The sequence below is a fragment of the Megascapheus bottae genome, chromosome 5 (assembly GCF_031878675.1).
Source record: "Megascapheus bottae isolate mThoBot1 chromosome 5, mThoBot2.hap1, whole genome shotgun sequence".
NCBI lineage: Eukaryota > Metazoa > Chordata > Mammalia > Rodentia > Geomyidae > Megascapheus > Megascapheus bottae.
The window spans coordinates 40,702,037-40,721,205 of NC_143513.1; the positions used below are offsets into that span (position 1 = coordinate 40,702,037).

General features: G+C 39.3%; 1 protein-coding gene across 2 annotated transcripts in view; it reads right to left on the reverse strand.

Moving 5' to 3' along the window:
- Nucleotides 1-19,169, reverse strand: part of Pus7 (pseudouridine synthase 7) — a 42,534-nt gene that overhangs the window by 12,055 nt on the left and 11,310 nt on the right. Inside the window, exons 6-10 of one of the 2 annotated variants that reach the window (XM_090332954.1) lie at nt 14,110-14,127; nt 12,525-12,636; nt 9,784-9,861; nt 2,137-2,265; nt 1,091-1,216 (exon numbers count right to left, since the gene is read on the reverse strand). In XM_090332954.1, coding sequence (XP_090189080.1) covers nt 1,091-1,216; nt 2,137-2,265; nt 9,784-9,861; nt 12,525-12,636; nt 14,110-14,127 — 463 coding nt within the window. The remainder of the gene's footprint in view (nt 1-1,090; nt 1,217-2,136; nt 2,266-9,783; nt 9,862-12,524; nt 12,637-14,109; nt 14,128-19,169) is intronic. The other variant, XM_090332955.1, reaches the window with a different exon arrangement.

Consider the following 19,169-nt stretch of genomic DNA (forward strand, 5'->3'; position numbering starts at 1 on the left):
TTTACATGAAACACTTCAACAGTATAGGAACCATCATGTTGTACCTTAGGTTGTTACAGATGGAATAAGTATCTACAGAAGTCAAGGGTAGGGTTTTTGTTCTAAGTGCCAAAATGCACTCTGTAGCTGCCTAGGAGTCGGAGTGCTCTCATTTTTCTGCTGCACACCCTCAAGATGAACATATATTTGGGTGTGGGGGATGATGCCTGGATCTCCAGCCATCAAGCCCAGACAGAAGTTGTCTGGACCTTGGTGGGTGACCACTTCCACCACTCGTTTTGTATATCTCACAAAAGACAGTAGTTTCTTCAAAGGGTGAGAGAAGTCAGATATATAGCCCATCATCTGGGGTTTACTTACTCTTAGGTCTTATTAAATCATTTAAATATAACTTACTGAGCCAAGAATAAGCTTTGGAAGGCTGTTAGGGATAAAAGAAAACTTACTTTTTAGGTCATATCTTTTTGAACTCTGATTTTTTTTTTTCCTGGTTGATTGTGGGGCTTTTATTCAGGGCTAGTGCTTTACCATTTGAGCCACAGTGCTACTTCTGGATTTTTGGGGTAGTTTATTGGAGATAAGAGTCTCAGAGATAAGTTGGGTACAGTGGCCCAAACCTGTCCTCTTAGCTACTTGCTGAGATCTGAGGATCGAGGTTCAAGGCCAGCATGGGCACTAAAAACCCTGAGACTCTTATTTCCAATTAAGCACTACAAAACTGGAAGTGGACACTGTGGTTCAAAGGGTAGGGCAGTAGCCTTAAGTTGAGGAGCTCAGGGACGGCGCCCAGACCCAGAGTTCAAGCCCCATGAAGGACAAAAAAAAAAAAAAAAAAAAAAAAATCTTATGGACTTTATTGCCAACGCTGGCTTTGAATTGCAATCTTCAGATCTCAGCCTCCTGAGTAGCTAGGATTACAGGTGTGAGCCACCAGAGCTCAGCACACAACCTTAAGACAACAAAAAGGAGTCTGGGAATTAGTGGTTCATTTGCCCTATACGTGAGAGATTCTAGATACAAAGAATGCACCAACAAAAACCTTGTTTCTCTTTTGAGACCACTTTTAGAAAAAGTTATATTAAATACCAACCTTCCAACTTGATATGTAGGGACGGCTGTAGTTCCAAATCTTTGCATTCCATAGTAGTTAATAAATCCAATCTCTTTGAGTGAGTTCATAGCTTGTTGTACTTGGTCATCAGTTCCTGTTATGTTTCTGCCGGAACATCCACAGACAACAGTTTACAGCCAAACACATTTGGAGTTGTGCACCCTAAGTGACTATGGCTTGGCTTCATATATCTCTCTGCAGCTCTCAGCCATTTTTAATCATATAACTTAAGGGCTGCAACTTTTGCCACAATCTACTTCCCCAACTACAATTTTTGTGCACATTAAAGAATAATCTCTAAGTTACTTTCTGGGAATTTGTCCTTTTAGGTACCTTATATAAATGAAACTCTAGGCTCCTTTTTTTTATTTTTTATTTATTTATTTTTTGCCAGTCCTGGGCTTGAGCTCAGGGCCTGAGCAATGTCCTTGGACTTTCTCAAGGCTAGAGCTCTACCACTTGAGCCTCAGCACCACTTCCAGCTTTTTTCTATGTATGTGGTACCAAGGAATTGAACCCAGGTCTTCATGCATGCTAGGCAAGCACTTTAACCACTAGGCCAAACTCCCGGCCTAGGCTCCTTTTTTTAATTGGGAGATGTTCTTCTGAATGTTTTGCTAAGCTTCTAGGGGGTATGGACTGTTTTTTGTTTTGTTTTTTGCCAGTCCCTGGGCTTGAACTCAGTCAGGGCCAAAGCACTATCCTTGGGTTTTCTCAAGGCTAGAGATCTACCACTTGAGCCACAGCACCACTTCCAGCTTTTTTCTATGTATGTGGTACCGAGGAATCGAACCGGGTCTTCATGCATGCTAGGCAATCATTCTACCACTAGGCCAAACTCCCAGCCCTGTGGACTGATTTTAAGTACAAATAATGCACACATTTGCTCTATCAACCAGTCCCCTCAGGCCCTGTTCTAACTGCCCCTCCAGTCAGAGTGCACTGATTAACAAGTTGCACCTGTTCCTGATTAAACATGTAATCCCCCCCCAATACCTCCCAGACTCCTACCTGCAGTTATTTACCTGAGAACAACAGTGAAGTGATTTCCTTGAAGCTCTCCCAACTTCAGAGGGTTTTTCTGATAGCTGAAATTCCCTAGCTTAAAGTTCATCAAGCATTTATTCAGGTGGGCAAGTCTTTGAGCAGATATTCTTGAAAAAGAAGAGGAATACTCATTACCTGATATATGAAATGGAAACCACTCTGTACCAACATGTTAATAACAATAAAACTATACTTTTTTTAAAGGGGGGGGAAAGGTGTAGAAAGAGAATGATGAAATTTTATCAGACTGAAATGATCTCAGACACTTCAGACTACAGCCATGACCACTGGAAAAGAAATAAAACACAGAAGATGGGGTGAACACACATTTCTTTTATCTTTGGAAAATAAATTCTTATGTTCTCTCTACATAATTACGCCTGCTCCTGAAGAAATGTGACCTGGGATGTAGCTCATGTACCTAAATCTTGCTATTCATATACTTTTTGTGGAGTAAAAGGGTAACAAAATAAAGAATTTTCTACTTTGGGGTGGGGGTTAGGAAAGAAACTGAAGAAATGAATCAAGGTGGGCATGTAATCTTAGCTACTCCAGAGGCTGAGGTGAAGACTGTGATTAGAGAAGAGCCAGGACACAAGACTTCATCACTGGGAGAAGCTAGGTATGGTGGTGTGTACCTGTCATCTAGCTTCGGTGGGAGTGTAAAATAGGAGAACTGTTACCCAGGCTGGGGGAAAAGTTAGATAAAATAACCAGTGTTGGGGGCGGGAGGGTAGACTAGTGATTAAGTACAGGCCTAGCATGCATGAAGCCCCTGGGTTCAATTCCTCAGTACTACATACACAGAAAAAGCCGGGAGTGGTGCTGTGGCTCAAGGGGCAGAGTGCTAGCCTTGAGCAAAAAGTGCCCAAGGACAGTGCCCAAGCACTGAATTTGAGCCCCAGGACTGGCCAAAAAGCAAAAACAAAAGCCAGTACACGGCTGAGAGCATAGCCTAATACTAGAGTGCTTGCTTAGCAGGCATAAAGCTGGGGATTCGATTCCTTGATACCACATACACAGGAAAAGCCAGAAGTGGTACTGGCTCAAATGGTAGAACTCTACCCTTGAGAAAGCCCAAGGGCAGTGCCTAGGTGCCGAGTTCAGGCCCTAGACTACCCCTCCCCCCAAAAAAAGAATTCTACAGTAAATATTCTTTGCACAGTTGTACAGATGTATGTTTGTTGAGATACAGCTCTAGAAATAGGAGGTTTAAATTTTTAACAACTATTGCCTTTCAGAGCAGAATCAACTTCTGCACATACCATTGATATGTAAATAAATACTGCTTCGTACCCATGTCTATCCCCTTGCTATGATTTAGATACATGCTTAAATGTGTCCCTCATCTAAAATGTATCAACAGCTAAAAAAATTGAATCACTCTAAAACTAATCTCCAAAGAAACAACCATCCCACTAAAAGATGGGCCAAAGACTTAAAGAGAGTCTTCTCTGAAAAAGAAATAAGAATGGCCTATAGACACATGAAGAAATGCTCAACATCTCTGGCCATAAAAGAAATGCAAATCAAAATCACTCTAAGATTCCACCTCACTCCAGTTAGAATGGCCATGGTCAAGAAATCTAATAACAACAGATGCTGGTGGGGTTGTGGCCAGGAGGGATCATTACTACACTGTTGGTGGGAGTGCAAACTCATTCAACCACTATGGAAAGCAGTATGGCGGTTCCTTATAAGACTAAACATAAAGCTCCCCTATGACCCAGCAATTGCACTACTTGACATTTACCCCCTCATCCAGAAACAAGGACATACTAAATCCACTAACACAATGATGTTCATTGCAGCACTATTTACCATAGTGAAGATATGGAACCAACCCAGATGCCCCTCAGTTGATGATTTGATCAACAAGATGTGGTATTTATACAATTTTATGCTGCCATCAGAAAGAACATCGCCCCATTTGTAAGGAAATGGAAAGACTTGGAAAAAATCATATTAAGTGAAGCAAGCCAGACACATTCAAAGTAACATAAGCTTAATGGTTTCCCTCATTTGTCATAATCAGTAGAAACCTTGGGGTCTCCTAGACAGAGATTTACAATAGAGCAGAACCTAGATACATATAGGATGACGCTAAATGAAAGGACCTCCAGGATATAGAAACAAAAGCCATTTAATGATTGTTGTCTTTAATGTACTATGTTATCTCTCATCTCTTTTGCTATCCCTTGGTTATCTCATAATGTTATAGCATTTTTCCTTGTTATCTGATATATTGTATATATGTTTATCTGGTTATTTGAAATAGGATAGAGAAGGAAGGAAAACAAGATGAGGGGCAGGGGGTGGGGGGAGGGAAATGGGGACCAAAACAGGAAAGGGTATCAATGTTGTGAAGTAATGCACCTTCTATCTGGTGAATATAATGTAACCCTTCTATTAATTACAATAAAAATTATATGAAAAAGGTTCATAAACTGGAAGTTCCATCCTCAGTGTGATGATATTGGGAAGTAAAAAGCTCTGAAGAAGTAGAAACTGAGGTCACTGGGGATTAACACAATTTTCCGAGATCCTGAACTTGCAACAGCAACTTACTGTTAGAAGTCCAAACCTGGCCTCTACCCCTGAATCACTCTTTGGTTTCCTGTCTATTCTCTCCTATAACTGTCACTCACTATAAGTGTCTTACCAGAGTCAACCTAATGCCAGGGTCAAGCGCTTAAACCTCTATGACTTTGACCAAAATCAATCTCTTATTAGAAATCTAAGTGCCCAATTTCAAATATCTCATTTACAGTAATACATTCAGTTGTTAAACCTAGTGTAGCTTTTAGAAAAGGAATATATATATATATATATATATATTTTTATTTTTTGCCAGTCCTGGGCTTGAGCTCAGGGCCTGAGCACTGTCTTTGGACTTTCTCAAGGCTAGAGCTCTACCACTTGAGCCTCAGCACCACTTCCAGCTTTTTTCTCTGTATGTGGTACCAAGGAATTGAACCCGGGTCTTCATGCATGCTAGGCAAGCACTTTTAACCACTAGGCCAAACTCCCGGCCCCAGGAAATTCTATTTTATCTTGATTTTTATTTGCACATTTCTTAGGATGGAAATTAAACATTTCTTCATGTTTACTATAAACCATTTGTTCATCTTGTTGCTTGTTGTTCTACTGGTTTTTTTTTTTTTTTTTTTTTTTTTGCCAGTCCTGGGCTTGAGTTCAGGGCACTGTCCTTGGACTTTCTTTTTCTTTTTTTTTTTTTTTTGCCAGTACTGGGCTTGAGCTCAGGGCCTGAGCACTGTCCTTGGACTTTCTCAAGGATAGAGCTCTACCACTTGAGCCTCAGCACCACTTCTGGCTTTTTTCTATGTATGTGGTACCGAGGAATCGAACCCGGGTCTTCATGCATGCTAGGCAAGCACTTTAACCACTAGGCCAAACTCCCGGCCCCTGTCCTTGGACTTTCTCAAGACTAGAGCTCTACCACTTGAGCCACAGTCCCACTTCCAGCTTTTTTCTATGTATGTGGTACTGAGGAATCGAACCCAGGTCTTTGTGCATGCTACGCAAGCACTCTACCACTAGGCCAAACTCTCAGCCTGTTTCATTTTATTATGTTGACAGTCTTTGGCTATGTAACCGAGATTTGCCTCCATCTTAAAATCTTCCTGCCTCTATATTTTGAATGCTGGGATTACACTTGGTACAAACTCTCCTTTATTAGCCAACTTTTTCATATTTTTTAAAATTTTCTTTTAGTTGGTTATGAGGTTTGAACTGAGGGACTAGGTGTTATCCTTGAGCTGTTTCACTCAAGGACAGTACTTTCTCAACTCTCAGCCTCCTGAGTAGCTAAGGTTACAGGTATGAGCTACCAGTGTCTGACTTCTTTCAGAATTTTTTAAAATCTTGGTTTCATCTTTCTACTGTTACCTGTTTGGCACAATTATTTTTAAATGAACTAGTATTTTTGATAATAGTAATATATGCTTTTTAAAGCAGGAAAACACATAGATATAAACATATGTTTATTGAAGATAGGGAGAGGAAGGGGAAAATGGGGGACAAAAAAGAAAGGGGAGACAAACAGCACTATGTTTACAACTTGATATGGAATTGTAACCTCCCTGTACAAGTACTTAATAAAAAAACTTATGTCAAAAATTTTAAATGTTTATATCTGTTTATAGCTTCTTATTGTAAAAAGTGGATATTTTGGGGCAATATTAGAAGTGAACAGCATCAATTAACCAGGGTACTAGAGCCCAAAGAATCCAGTAAACAGAGACTAGTAAGAACACATTGTGAGGACCTGGAAGACAGTATTTCTGTTTAGTCAGTAAACACTGAAAGAACTGACAGAATAACTCAAAAACAAGAGGAATAAGGAACCAAACTGTCAGCTTGGCTATCCTAGAGACTGCTGCCTGATAATGCAGGGGAGAGATCTGACTGCTCTGTTTCTTTCTTTCTTTCTTATTTTCTTTCTCTCTTTTTTTTTTTTGCCAGTCCTGGGCCTTGAACTCAGGGTATAGGCACTGTCCTGTCCTTGGACACTTTTTTGGTCAAGGCTAATCCTTTCCACTAGGCACTTTCTGTTTATGTGGTGCTGAGGAATCGAACCCAGGGCTTTTGTGCATGCTAGACAAGCACTCTACCACTAGGCCACATTCTCAACCCCTGATCTGTTCTTCTTTAAGAGAGAAAAAAAATGAACCAACTTAATTTTTGTAAAATATCTGCTTCGGTGTATTTTAGTATACTCACTGTCATCACTTGTCTCCTCTGCTTCCTCTCTCTATACCTCCTGGGAAACAATTTCCTTTCTGTCTATACATTTCCCTGTTTTGTCTACTTCATGTAAATGGATTTATCACCAAGTGTTTGGATTACTGGTGTGTGCAACCATGCCCAAGATAATAATTTTTAAGTCATATGTTATACTATGTACCAGTACTTTACTATCTGAATCTTACCAGCACAGCAGCAATCCAGAGCTACACTCAGTTTTTTTGTTGTTGTTGTTTTGCCAGTTCTAGGGCTTGAACTCAAGGCCTAAGCACTGTTCTTGGGCTTTCTCAAGGCTAGTGCTCACTTGAGCCACAGCACCACTTGTGGTCTTTTCTATATATATGGCACCAAGGAATTGAACCCTAGTCTTCATGCTTGCTAGGCAAGCACTCTACTGCTAGGCCCAACTCCCAGCCCCTATACTCAGTTTCTGAAGGTGACAATATTCCCTGAAAAGAAAATGGGATCGAACTGTCAGGGTCTTCATGTTACTCTTCCCAGTTTTAATTCTGATAAGCCTAAATCAAGCTTTTTGCAAAGTAAATCACTAACTGGGGAATATGACAATCTTGCTCTTAAACAATAAGAGCTAATCTAACTGAAAGCTACACAAAAACCTTTACAAAGTGAGAGAAATACTGGCCCAAACTCAGAAAGGAGACTGGCAGGAAGAGGCAGGAAAAGAGAAACAAACCACTGTGAACAAGGCTGTTCCTGCTTGAGATTCTGTTGAAGTTACTATGTGGATCTAAAGTTATATGACCCTAAAGAGAAATGGTTTATCTTGTTCAGCAGTTCTTATGGAAAAGGCCAATCTGCACCACCTCAAGAGTTCAATAAACAAACCATGAGAGTAATCTGTATCCTGAGATAAGTGTATGGGCTTTTAGAAGGCCAACAGGTGTCTAAGATGGTTTCTGCAACAACAGGAAAATGATAAAGACAGCAATTCTATGAAGGCAGAATACCCCAATCAAGTGTGACATCTGCTGGCTGACCAAAAGAGATACAAGTATCTTCAGACTTAAATATTCTAATATTTCATACCACAAAGTACAAATTAAAATTTAAAAAATGATACAACTTTTTTTTTTTGGCCAGTCCTCAGGCTTGAACTCAGGACCTAGGCACTGTCCTTGGACACTTTTTACTCAAAGCTAGTACTCATTTGAATCACAGCATTACTTTCAGCTTTTTCTGTGTATGTGGTTCTAGGGAATTGAACCCAGGGCTTCATGCATGTTAGGCAAGTATGCTACCACTAGGCCATGCTCCTGGCCCCAACGATATAATTTTTTTTATAACTTTAGCAAATTATTGTTTTTTTCCTTTTGATTATAACATGCTGGCAAGGACTCTGAGAAGCAGAATAAAAGTGGGAAAGTGGCACAGCTTTGCTTCAGGGTAATTAAGTTTAGCTAGTAAGTAATTTCACAGCTAAGTTCATCTTAATAATGAAGTTAACCATACTCAAGCCAAAATTTAGATACAATTATGTCTGTCATAAAATGCTTATAATAAATATGAAATAATATTAAATTATAAAATGAAAACTGAGTGCCAGTGGCTCACACTTATAATTCTAGCTATTTAAGAAAGAGGCTGAGATATAAGGATGGAGGTTCAAAGCCAGCTGAGGCAGAACAGTAAATAGACTATTTTCTCCAATTAACCACCAAAAAGTTAGAAGTGATGCCGTAGCTCAAGTGGTAGGATTAAGAGCCTTCAGCGAAAAAGCTCAGGGACAATGCACAGGCTCTAGGTTCATGCCCCTGGACCAGCACACATGAAAACAAGACAAAGCCAGGCACAGTGGCTCATACCTGTAATTCTAGCAACTCAGAGGCTGAGATCTGAGGATCAAGGTTCAAAGCCAGTCTAGAAAATTGAGAGTGGGGCTTGGTTCAAGGGCAGGGTGGTAGCCTTGAGCTGAAAAACTCAGGGACAGCACCCAGGCTGAGTTCAAGCCCCATGTCCCACCAAAAAAAAAAAAAAAAAGACACTAGGGGCTGAGAGTGTAGCCTAGTGTTAAGAGTTCTTGCCTAATATTTATGAAGCCCTGGGTTTGATTCCCAGTTTTTTTCCACAGAAAAAGCTGGAAGTGGGGCTGTAGAGTACTAGCTTTGTAAGTAGTAGGGTGCAAGCTTTGAGAAAGCTCAAGGACAGTATCTAGGCCCTGAGCTCAAGCCCCAGGACTTGCAATAAATAAATAAATAAAATAGGATACACCAATATTTAAATATCTTCTGTTATGTAGGAATGGTTAATGCAGTACATCATTTATTTTTCAAATGAAAGGACATGTTTATAGAAATATTATGGTTTAAAGTGGAGGGCTATGTCCTCCACAAAATATATGCGCTCTTGTAAACAAAACCTTTGCATCCTCATCAAGAATCTGGGAAAGCCTGAGCTCAATCAAGAATCACATCTCCCCATCCCCATTGCTTCAGTTACTTGTGAAACTAGAAACAATAACTCCCAAAGTTCTTTTGAACTTTTGAAGTCTTTTCAAAGCCTTTATGCCCTCCTTTTAGCAGTTGGCTCCATACCTTTCGTGTCATAGGAAAAGGCATCATGAAGGAACACCACCATCCCTAAGTAATTCTGGTGTCTTCCACACACACCAACATTTGTGCATATTAGTAAAGTGAAGGAGACATTCTCTTATGACTATCTGCCACTGTGCCATGTGTCAAGGGAAAGGGGTGGAATAATCCACTAGAGTCTAATATACCCTCAACCACTTTAGTAGTTAGGATTACAGGTGTGAGCCACCGGTGCCCATCTAAGGTAAATCTTTGGAAGAAAAGGATTTTTCCAACACAAATTCTGGCAAATAATCTCTATTTACTTACTTGAGAACAGCAATCTCCTGAACTGTTATAGCTCTTTTATCTTTGGTTCCCATATATGAGAATATGTTTGGTTTGACTCTGGCAAGACAGAAATAGAACAATATGAAGTCACATACCTTAAGAAAATCATATTTCTCATAATTTAAGTTTCAAAATAAAATATACTCAAACAATAACCAATATAATAAAAAATGTACTTAAAGAATAACAATGAGAATAGGGAGAAATGTTATTTAAAAATGTATCTGAGGGCAGGGAGTTTAGCGTAGTGGTAGAGTGTTTGCTTAGCATGCACCAAGACCTGGGTTCGATTCCTCAGTACCACATACACAGAAAAAAAAGTCAGAAATAGTGCTGTGGCTCAAGTGGGAGAGCTCTAGCCTTGAGAAAGCCCAAGGACAGTGCCCAGGCTCCTGAGTTCAAGGCCCAGGACGGGCAAAAAACATTTTTTTAATGTATCTGAGGGCCCCGAGTTTGGCCTAGTGGCACAGTGCTTGCCTCGCATCCACAAAGACCCAGGTTCAATTCCTCAGTACCACATACATGGAAAAAGCCAGAAGTGGTGCTGTGGTTCAAGTGGTAGAGTTCTAACCTTGAGAAAGCCCAAAGACCCTGAGTATAGGTCCCAGGACTAGCAGAAAAAAAAAAAAGTAAGTGGCACTGTAGCTCAAGTTGTAGAGCACTATAGCCTTGAGCTGAAGAGCTCAGGGACAGCACCCAGGCACAGAGTTCAAGCTCCATGACTGACCAAAAAAAAAAAAAAAAAAAGAAAGAAAGAAATCATAAGGAATTCGATAAATTACATTACATAGCATTGTGAAAGTAAAAACAAAATTGTAGATATAATGTTTATGAACAATGTGAATTCCCTTAAATACATGCCATTATTTTGTATAAAAAAAATCCAAAGCTAAAACAGGGATCTGAATAATTTTGACATGAATATAAGAGAAGCTCACTAAGGAGAATCTATTACCCCTGAGTATTCACAACTCTAGAATTCCTCTCAGAGAGGAATTCACCACTGACTATTCCCCTATCAGGAATTTATTCTCTGGAAGACCCAGGTATTGTCAAGAGTACCACAACTCTCTCTCAGAAAGCTAGTTAACAAAATGAACTAAAATATTACTTAAAGTATTGTATGGAAAAGGTGGTATATATACGCAATGGAATTCTACATAGCCAACAGACAAGATAAAATAATGGCATTCACAGGGAAATGGATAAATCTAGAGCGAATCATGTTGAGTGAGACAAGTCAAGACCTAAGGAACAAAAGGCACATGGTATCCTTAATATGTGGCTATTAAATCCAAAGAGCACAAGAGCGAGGACTCAATAACTACATACCCAAAGCTATGGATATAGTAATGGAAATATAAACGTAACTATATACACATAAAAACCTATGACTCTATAGACATAATGTTTTATTTCTTAAATTAATGTTTCTATGACATACAAACCCTCAGCCTAATTTTGATTAAGTTCTAAATACTAAGTCCCAGTGATTGTAAATAGAGATTCCCTCCTTGAACACTTGTTTGTTAAACTTGTCATTTAAAACATGATGTAAAAATCAACATTAATAAATTCTTAAAAAAAAAAAAAGAAAGTATTGTATGAAAGGATTGAACGGTCTTCCTCAAAAGCCCTTACTAACCTTCAGAATGTAACCTATTTGGAAATAGGACCTTTAGCGAGGTGACCAAGGTTAAACTGTGGCCATTAGATGCAGCTAGTCCAACCTCATTAGTGTTCTTCTAGTGGAACTCTAGACATACAAATATCAAAGATACAGCACAACTATATGAAGACAAATGAGAATGGAGCCAGCTGCAAGACCTATCAAGATTAGGCCTCTGTGGAGGACATAAACTTGTTTACACCTTAATCTTGAGACTTCCAGCCCATAGAACTGCTGTGGTTTAAGTTACTTAGTTGGTGGTATTTGGTTATAGCTTTCCTAGCATGGTATTATTTTTACCATGTTTAATCTGAGTGAAATTACCAATACAGACATGGTATGGTATCTGTAGTCATTTCTATTAAAATCTCTTTCTCCCCCCCACCCCTTACATCAAACCAACTTTTAGGATGGGTGTCAGTCCTCCATCCTTTGTAATCTTAGCTACTCAGCAGGCTTGAGGCTAGGATGGACAGATTCTATGAATCAAGATTCTAGGATTCAAGATTCTATATTCAATTAACTGACAAAAAAGCTAGACTACAGGGATGGCCAACTATGAGTAAACAAAGGCAAGGAAGCAAGAAAATAAGGCCCTGAGTTCAAGTCCAGGTACCAGTAAACCACACATACACCCTCAGCAAAAAAAAAAAAAAAAAAAAAAAAGCTTTAGCACCTGAACCATTTAGAGACCACAATCTATTATATTTGTATTCCTTTGAGAAAAATCTGACTCAGCTTACTCAGGTAAGCCAAGAATTGAAAGTACCTACTTTCATAAAGCAAATCCCATGAAAGCATATCAAAACGTGGACTTTGAGAAGACAAAGTTTATTTTGCTTTTCATCTGGATGGATAAATGATCATTACTTCTAGAATGTTCATCTTGAATTACAAGCACAGATGTTAAATTTTTTTTTAAACTCACTACTTAAAGAAGCTACCCTTGGAGGTACATTCAGTTCATATTGATCTATGTTCTGCTTTCTATTAGCAAGGAAAAAGGAAAACTCATTCTTGCTTTGATTTTATATTAGAACAAGATACTAACCTTAAGTATTTGGACAGCACATTAATAGCATCCATGGTGTCTTTGTTTTCCTTATATAGAACAAAGTGGCAGTAACTCCCCCTAGATTTTGGCCAGGAATGTTTTCTTGGATCTTGAAAACAAAAAGTTATATGTAATATATGTCATAATAGTTATTTTGAGGGTTTTTTTAAAATTTAATTCTTTGAAGCTCATTTTTTGTTATAAGACCTTTAAGTGACAAAACAGACCTAGCATGACAGGAAATACAGCTTAAATGGATATAGCCATTGGACTACAGACATTAACCTTTCTCTGAACACATTATTTATCTATATCCTATAGGATAATGTAGGTAATGTAAGAAACGAATAGGATGTGAATTAATACACCTTCTATCTGACAAATATCATGTAACCCTTCTATTACTTACAATAAAAATATATGAAAAAAAAAAAAGAAACGAATAGGATAAACCAGTATTCTACGTGGAATATAGCCTGTGGTACAAGAACACTGGATTAACTCATATCCAACAGTGCCCATTGGTCTAGGCCACATGCAGTTCAGAGGCAAACAGCTGCTATGAGGAAGTTACCAGTTAGCTTCACAGCCAGTCAGGAGTTCATATAAAGAGTGGCAACGAGTGGGGACAGAGCTTGTGAGGTATGGCTTTTGTGATACAATTAGATTTTCCAGGAACAACTGCCACTGCAAGTTTAGCTAATGCCTACAATAAATTCACAAATGTCTACCTGATAGAGTGGCTAGCATTAAAGACCTGATTGTCCCCCCAGGGAAAAATAAACTAAGAAATTAAGCCACATTAAATGCTAACTTCTAAGTCACCTGGATGGTTCCATGCTTTGAAAACATGGCATGACTTGGGAGAACATTATTCTTTTAACCAAATCTTTCAGTTTCATTGAAATTTAGAAATGTATAGTTAAACAATAAAACATTTAGATAAGCTGCTCAATTTAGAAAAATTGATACTTTGAGGAAAAATACATAAACCAATGTACTTTGCAGATACTTGTGCAAGATTCCTAAATACCATGTAATAGAGCTGCAGCTGTTATTTGAAGACCCTATCTATTCCATCTGGCTTCTATAACTCCACAAAAAAAACTATGAAATAGCATTCTACACAATCAACCATATAGAATTTTTCCCTAATAGCCCCTTTGTCATTGTTCTTAAAAAAATCTTTTCACATAAACTCATGAATCCTTTACCTTCAGAGGATTATAATGTTCCTGTTACTAAAGTTAACTCTCTACCTAGCTTTGTCAAGGCAAGAGCTACCTGATAACAGATAAGTGATTTCAGCTAAACTGTAAAACTGCCATGGTGTGTATAACCAATAAATCCATATTCATTCTTGAAAAATATGTAAGTCTTTCTATCTAGTATAGACAAAGTCTCTCAAGTATACTCTAGGGGTCAATTACTCAATTTCCTCACAAAATTATGAATGGGAAAAAATGTTTTTAAGTTTTCCTTGTAGCTCACTATCAGTTAAATGAAGTTGTCCACATTTAGCACTTATGAAAAAAATCATTGGCATTTCATTTTATCTACATGAAACACCAACTGCTCTTACCTGCTGTAGTTCTGACCTCTGTCCAAATGCACAGCATAAGGAGCACAAAAGAGCAATGTTTAATTTATAATACTATTTATTAAGGTGCTTTAGAGGTGAACATGCAATGATAAGTTTAATACTAAGGACTTCTAGAGCATGTGGTACCTTATGTGGTAGATTAACAGCCATTCAAACATTAACAATGGAATGTTGTAAACAAGTAGAAAATTCACCTACAGGTACACCTTCCCTGTATCAATCCATTCACAATGGATGTGTCAGTTCATACTTTTTTTTTGGGGGGGGGGGGGTCATGGGGCTTGAACACTGGGCCTAGGCGCTATCCCTGAGCTCTTCAGCTCAAGGCTACCACCCTACCCTTTGAGCCACAGCCCCACTTCCCGTTCTCTAGAGGTTAATTGGAGATAAGAGTCTCAGGTCCTTTTGTGCCTGTGCTCGCTTTGAACCTTGGTCCTCAGATCTCAGCCTCCTGAGGATACAGGCGTGAGCCACTGCATCCAGCTGTCAGCTCATACTCTTAAGCTATGTTATCTGTATGCATGGGATAGAGTAAAAGATGCTTCCATTCCTCACCGCACCCCAAATGATGCTTCACCATCTAGAGGTTTCTTACATATGGGATAACATGTCCAAAATTTTCCATCTTTATGCTGATTACTGTAATTATTGGTATGCTTTATTAATTTCCCACACTGAAGTATAAAGATTTTAATATTTGAAAAATATTGACTACTAGAGTAATACTAATAATACTCCTTAAATCTGTGAAATGTTAGATTTTTTTTTTTTTTTTTTTTTTTTGGCCAGTCTTGGAGCTTAAACTCAGGGCCTTGGCACTGTCTTTGGACACTTTTTCCTCAAGGCTTGTGCCCGGCCACTTGAGCCATACTTTTTGTGTATGTGGTTCTGGGGAATCGAACCCAGGGCTTCATGAATGCTAGGCAAGCACTTCTACCACCAGTCCGAACTCCCAGCCCAAGAGACACTCCAACTTATAACATAGGTTGCTTCTATCTCCTAAGGGGCTGACATAGCAGCCCAGATGAGTAAAGATGGAAACCAGATAAAATGAGAAAACATGTTCAGAAATATCATGTATTGAGCAAAAGGTCCTCGTGAATAAGGCAAGAAAAATATTTACAGGTTGAAAAAGATAAAATGATGGAGCAACAGGAAAAACAATCTTTATTTCCTATTCAAGTCCATTCTCACCTCTGTATACCCTGTATACCAACCTCTCAGCTTCTTCAATGATTCTGCCCCATCCACTATCTTTACTCAGTTTCCTCTTTTCCACTCTTCTCTTCTACCAGCTCTTTCCCTTCAGTATATTCATCATAAAAGCCAAGTTTATGTCCCTTTCTCCTGAACTATATTCCCTTCCTTTCTTCTTTCTCGCTATAGTTTGGGAAAACAGGGGTTTACACTGCTCTTCGCCCTCAACCTACTGTCTAAATTGGTTTCCATCCTCCTGGTTCTGTTAAGATTGCTTTGGCAAAAAGATACCAGTGATTTCCATATTGCTAAAATGGTAGACATATTTCATTGTCCCTATCCTGCTGTATCTACTTAGGACATTTTCCCAACGCTAACCACTCAGATTACTGAGATTCCCTGTTCACTCAGAATCTGTAATGCTAGTCCCTCGTATGCAGCTTCTTTGTTTTTGCTAGGCTCTTCCTTCTGAGGAACAGGCACCCCAGGAATGACTCTTAGAAACCATTCATTTCAGAATGGAATCACAGAGCAAAATCCTTTCTCCTCTCCTTCCTTCCTTCTTTTCTGGGATAGGTTGTCATGTAGCCCCAGCTGGCTCTAAACTTATGATCATTCTGTTTTACCTCTCAAGTCAAGAGATTAGCTTTGAGTGAAAAATGCTGAGTAAGACCACAAGGCCCCAGGTTTAAGATATAGTACCAGCATGAGAGAAGGGGGGAAAGAGACAGAGAGGAAATGGGAGAAAGAGAGAGACAGAGACAGATATTAAAGGGTGTACTATCATGCCCCGCCCCAGAATTTTTTCAAAACCTTAAGTCTAAAACAAGTATACTCCCTCAAAATCAAAATAATTTTATTTGTTTATATAATAAATAATATCTTTAGAATATTGCAAAACTGGCAGATAATGCATAACCCACCAATAACAACTTATAATAGTATTTGGTAAGTAAGTTTTTTGTTTTTTTGTTTTTTTTTTTGCCAGTCCTGGGCTTGAGCTCAGGGCCTGAGCACTGTCCTTGGACTTTCTCAAGGCTAGAGCTCTACCACTTGAGCCTCAGCACCACTTCCGGCTTTTTTTCTATGTATGTGGTACCGAGGAATCGAACCCGGGTCTTCATGCATGCTAGGCAAGCACTTTAACCCCTAGGCCAAACTCCCAGCCCTGGTAAGTAAGTTTTAAAATATTACTGCAAAGCAAGGAGCCAATGGCTCACATCTATAATCCTACCAACTCAGGATGTTGAGATCTGAGGATTTCCTTTAATCATAACTCCAACTAACCAGCAAAAGATACAAATGAAGGAAAAGCATGGCTCAAGGGATAGAATACTAGCCAAGAGTAAAATCCCAGTGATAGCTCAAGACATCAAGTTCAGCCCCACCACCTACACAAAAACAAAACAAGACAAAAAAGCATTATTGCAAATATTGCAATGAAGCTTTAAAGTCTTACACATTCAATTTTAGGTAAGGCAGCCCAATAGAACAAGTTTTCATTAGTAGAGTTCAGTTTTCAGGGTCAAAACAACAGTCTCCAGACACCAGCTCTCACTGCTTTTTTAACAACTGGCACTTTATGCCATTCTGAGCTTGCAGATGGGAATGCTGTATGGAGAAAAAGGTGAATGCAGTCTCCTAAGTGACTGGGCCACAAAATGTCTTGTGAGTAGTAGGAGAGTAGTGCTTGAAGGCAGATTTAGTTTATCTTTGATTAAGTGTCACAATCCCTTAAGCCCAACACATTTAGAGCTCTGTGCAAAGGCTTATCCAATTGAAACGGTATACTTCTTTGTAAGGCAAGAACGGCTTTCTACTGAAGATATCCAAAGGGAAATGGGGAAGGGTAGTTCATGTTGCAACAGCTTAGTATTTCAATTTGAAAACCTTAAAAAAAACTTATTTAAAAGAAGGTGGGTTTGGGACCGGGAGTTTGGCCTAGTGGTTAAAGTGCTTGCCTAGCATGCATGAAGACCCGGGTTCGATTCCTCGGTACCACATACATAGAAAAAAGCCGGAAGTGGTGCTGAGGCTCAAGTGGTAGAGCTCTAGCCTTGAGAAAGTCCAAGGACAGGGCTCAGGCCCTGAGCTCAAGCCCAGGACTGGCAAAAAAAAAAAAAGACGGTGGGTAGGCCGAGCGCTATGGCTCATTTCTATAATCCTAGCTACCCAGGAAGCTGAGCTCTGAGGGTATCGGTTCAAAGCCAGTTCAAAGCCAGCCCACGTACTAAAAAAACAGTCTGTGAGACTTATCTCCAATTAATCACTAGAAAACCAGAAGTGGCACTGTGGCTCAAGGGGAAGGGCAGCAGCCCTGAGCTGAAGAGCTCAGGAACAGCGCCAGGCCTAGCGTTCAAGCCCCACAACCTTCCCCCCACAAAAAAAGGTGGATATGGAGTAGGCAAAGAAAAACAGAAAAATGCAGACAGAATCTGAATGGATAGGCATAATCTTCAAGAAAAGAAAAGCAGCTGAAAACTCTTAGGGCAACCTTGGCTTGCAAATTCCCTGCTTTGTTCTGCTAATAAAGCTTAGCATCCCTGAAGAAATGAAGATCAAGAATCAACCACTCAGGAGCTAGAAATTTGGCCTAGTGGTAGAGTGCTTGCCTTGCATGCACAAAGACCCAGGTTTAGTTCCTCGGTACCACATACATAGAAAAAAGCCAGAAGTGGTGCTGTGGCTCAAGCTCAAGTGGTAGAGCTCTAGCCTACCACTTGAGAAAACCCAAGGATAGTACTTTAGGCCCTGAGTCCAAGCCCCAGGACTGGCCAAAAAAAAAAAGAATCAAGAATCAACCACTCAGAAAGATGGTGTCTGCCTTTTCCAATTTGCTTCATAACCATCCTTTGCCAGGAGGCTGGCCAAATGACACTGACCACCATAGGACGTTTCCCTGCCAGCCCATCTCTCTAGCAGCTATCCCACTGCACTCACTCCTTTAGAGAATTGAGACCAGCTGTCCTAGGCAACTGCTGTAGTAAATTATCTCTCTATTGTTACCAGCTATATATTCTCCTTGGAAGAAATGAAAAAAGTTGCTAAAATTATTTCCCACAGGACTGTCCCTCTTGAGCAACCTTGGCTGAAAGTTATAAGGAACTAACCACTACAGAAACATACCACAACAGGCAGATTCTCCTGCCTCATTCTCCCACGTGCTGGGATTACTAGAGGCATGGGCTATACCTGGCTTTACTTTCCTTTTTTGGAATCAAATGAAAAGTGGCATTTTACCTCACCCTCCTTTTCCTCCACACTACACTTTCTCAAGGCTTCCAGTTTCTACAATGATGTTTCTCAAGCTTAGTCAACCTTCCTTTTGCTCTTTTATACTCTTTCATTTCACTAAAACCACAGTAATAAATAATGACTTCATGCACTCACAGAATTAACTGTTAAGAGAATACTGACAGAGCTTTAATGGTTTGAATAATCATATAGTCTGGAGTCTTTCTTCCAACAAATGTATCTTAAAGTAACTGATGACTAGTAGGGCAAGATTTGAAAGATGTAGTGCCAGATAAACAGAAATCTTCATGGCTAAAGAAACTACATTACAATATAAATACCTAAGTGATTCACTAACAATACATACAGGGTCATGTTCTCAAATATACCATAGTTTTATAAAATATTGAGTGAAAAAGACATTTCTAGTTGGAAAGTCAAAGCAGAAAAAAATAACAAGCATTTTAAAATGTTCATCAGAAAGCATTCTTTCTTCCATTAAGAACAAGAGTCAGAGCAGGGAGTTTGGCCAAGTGGTTAAGATTGCTTGCCTAGCATGCATGAAGACCTGGGTTCAATTCCTTGGTACCATATACACAGAAAAAGTC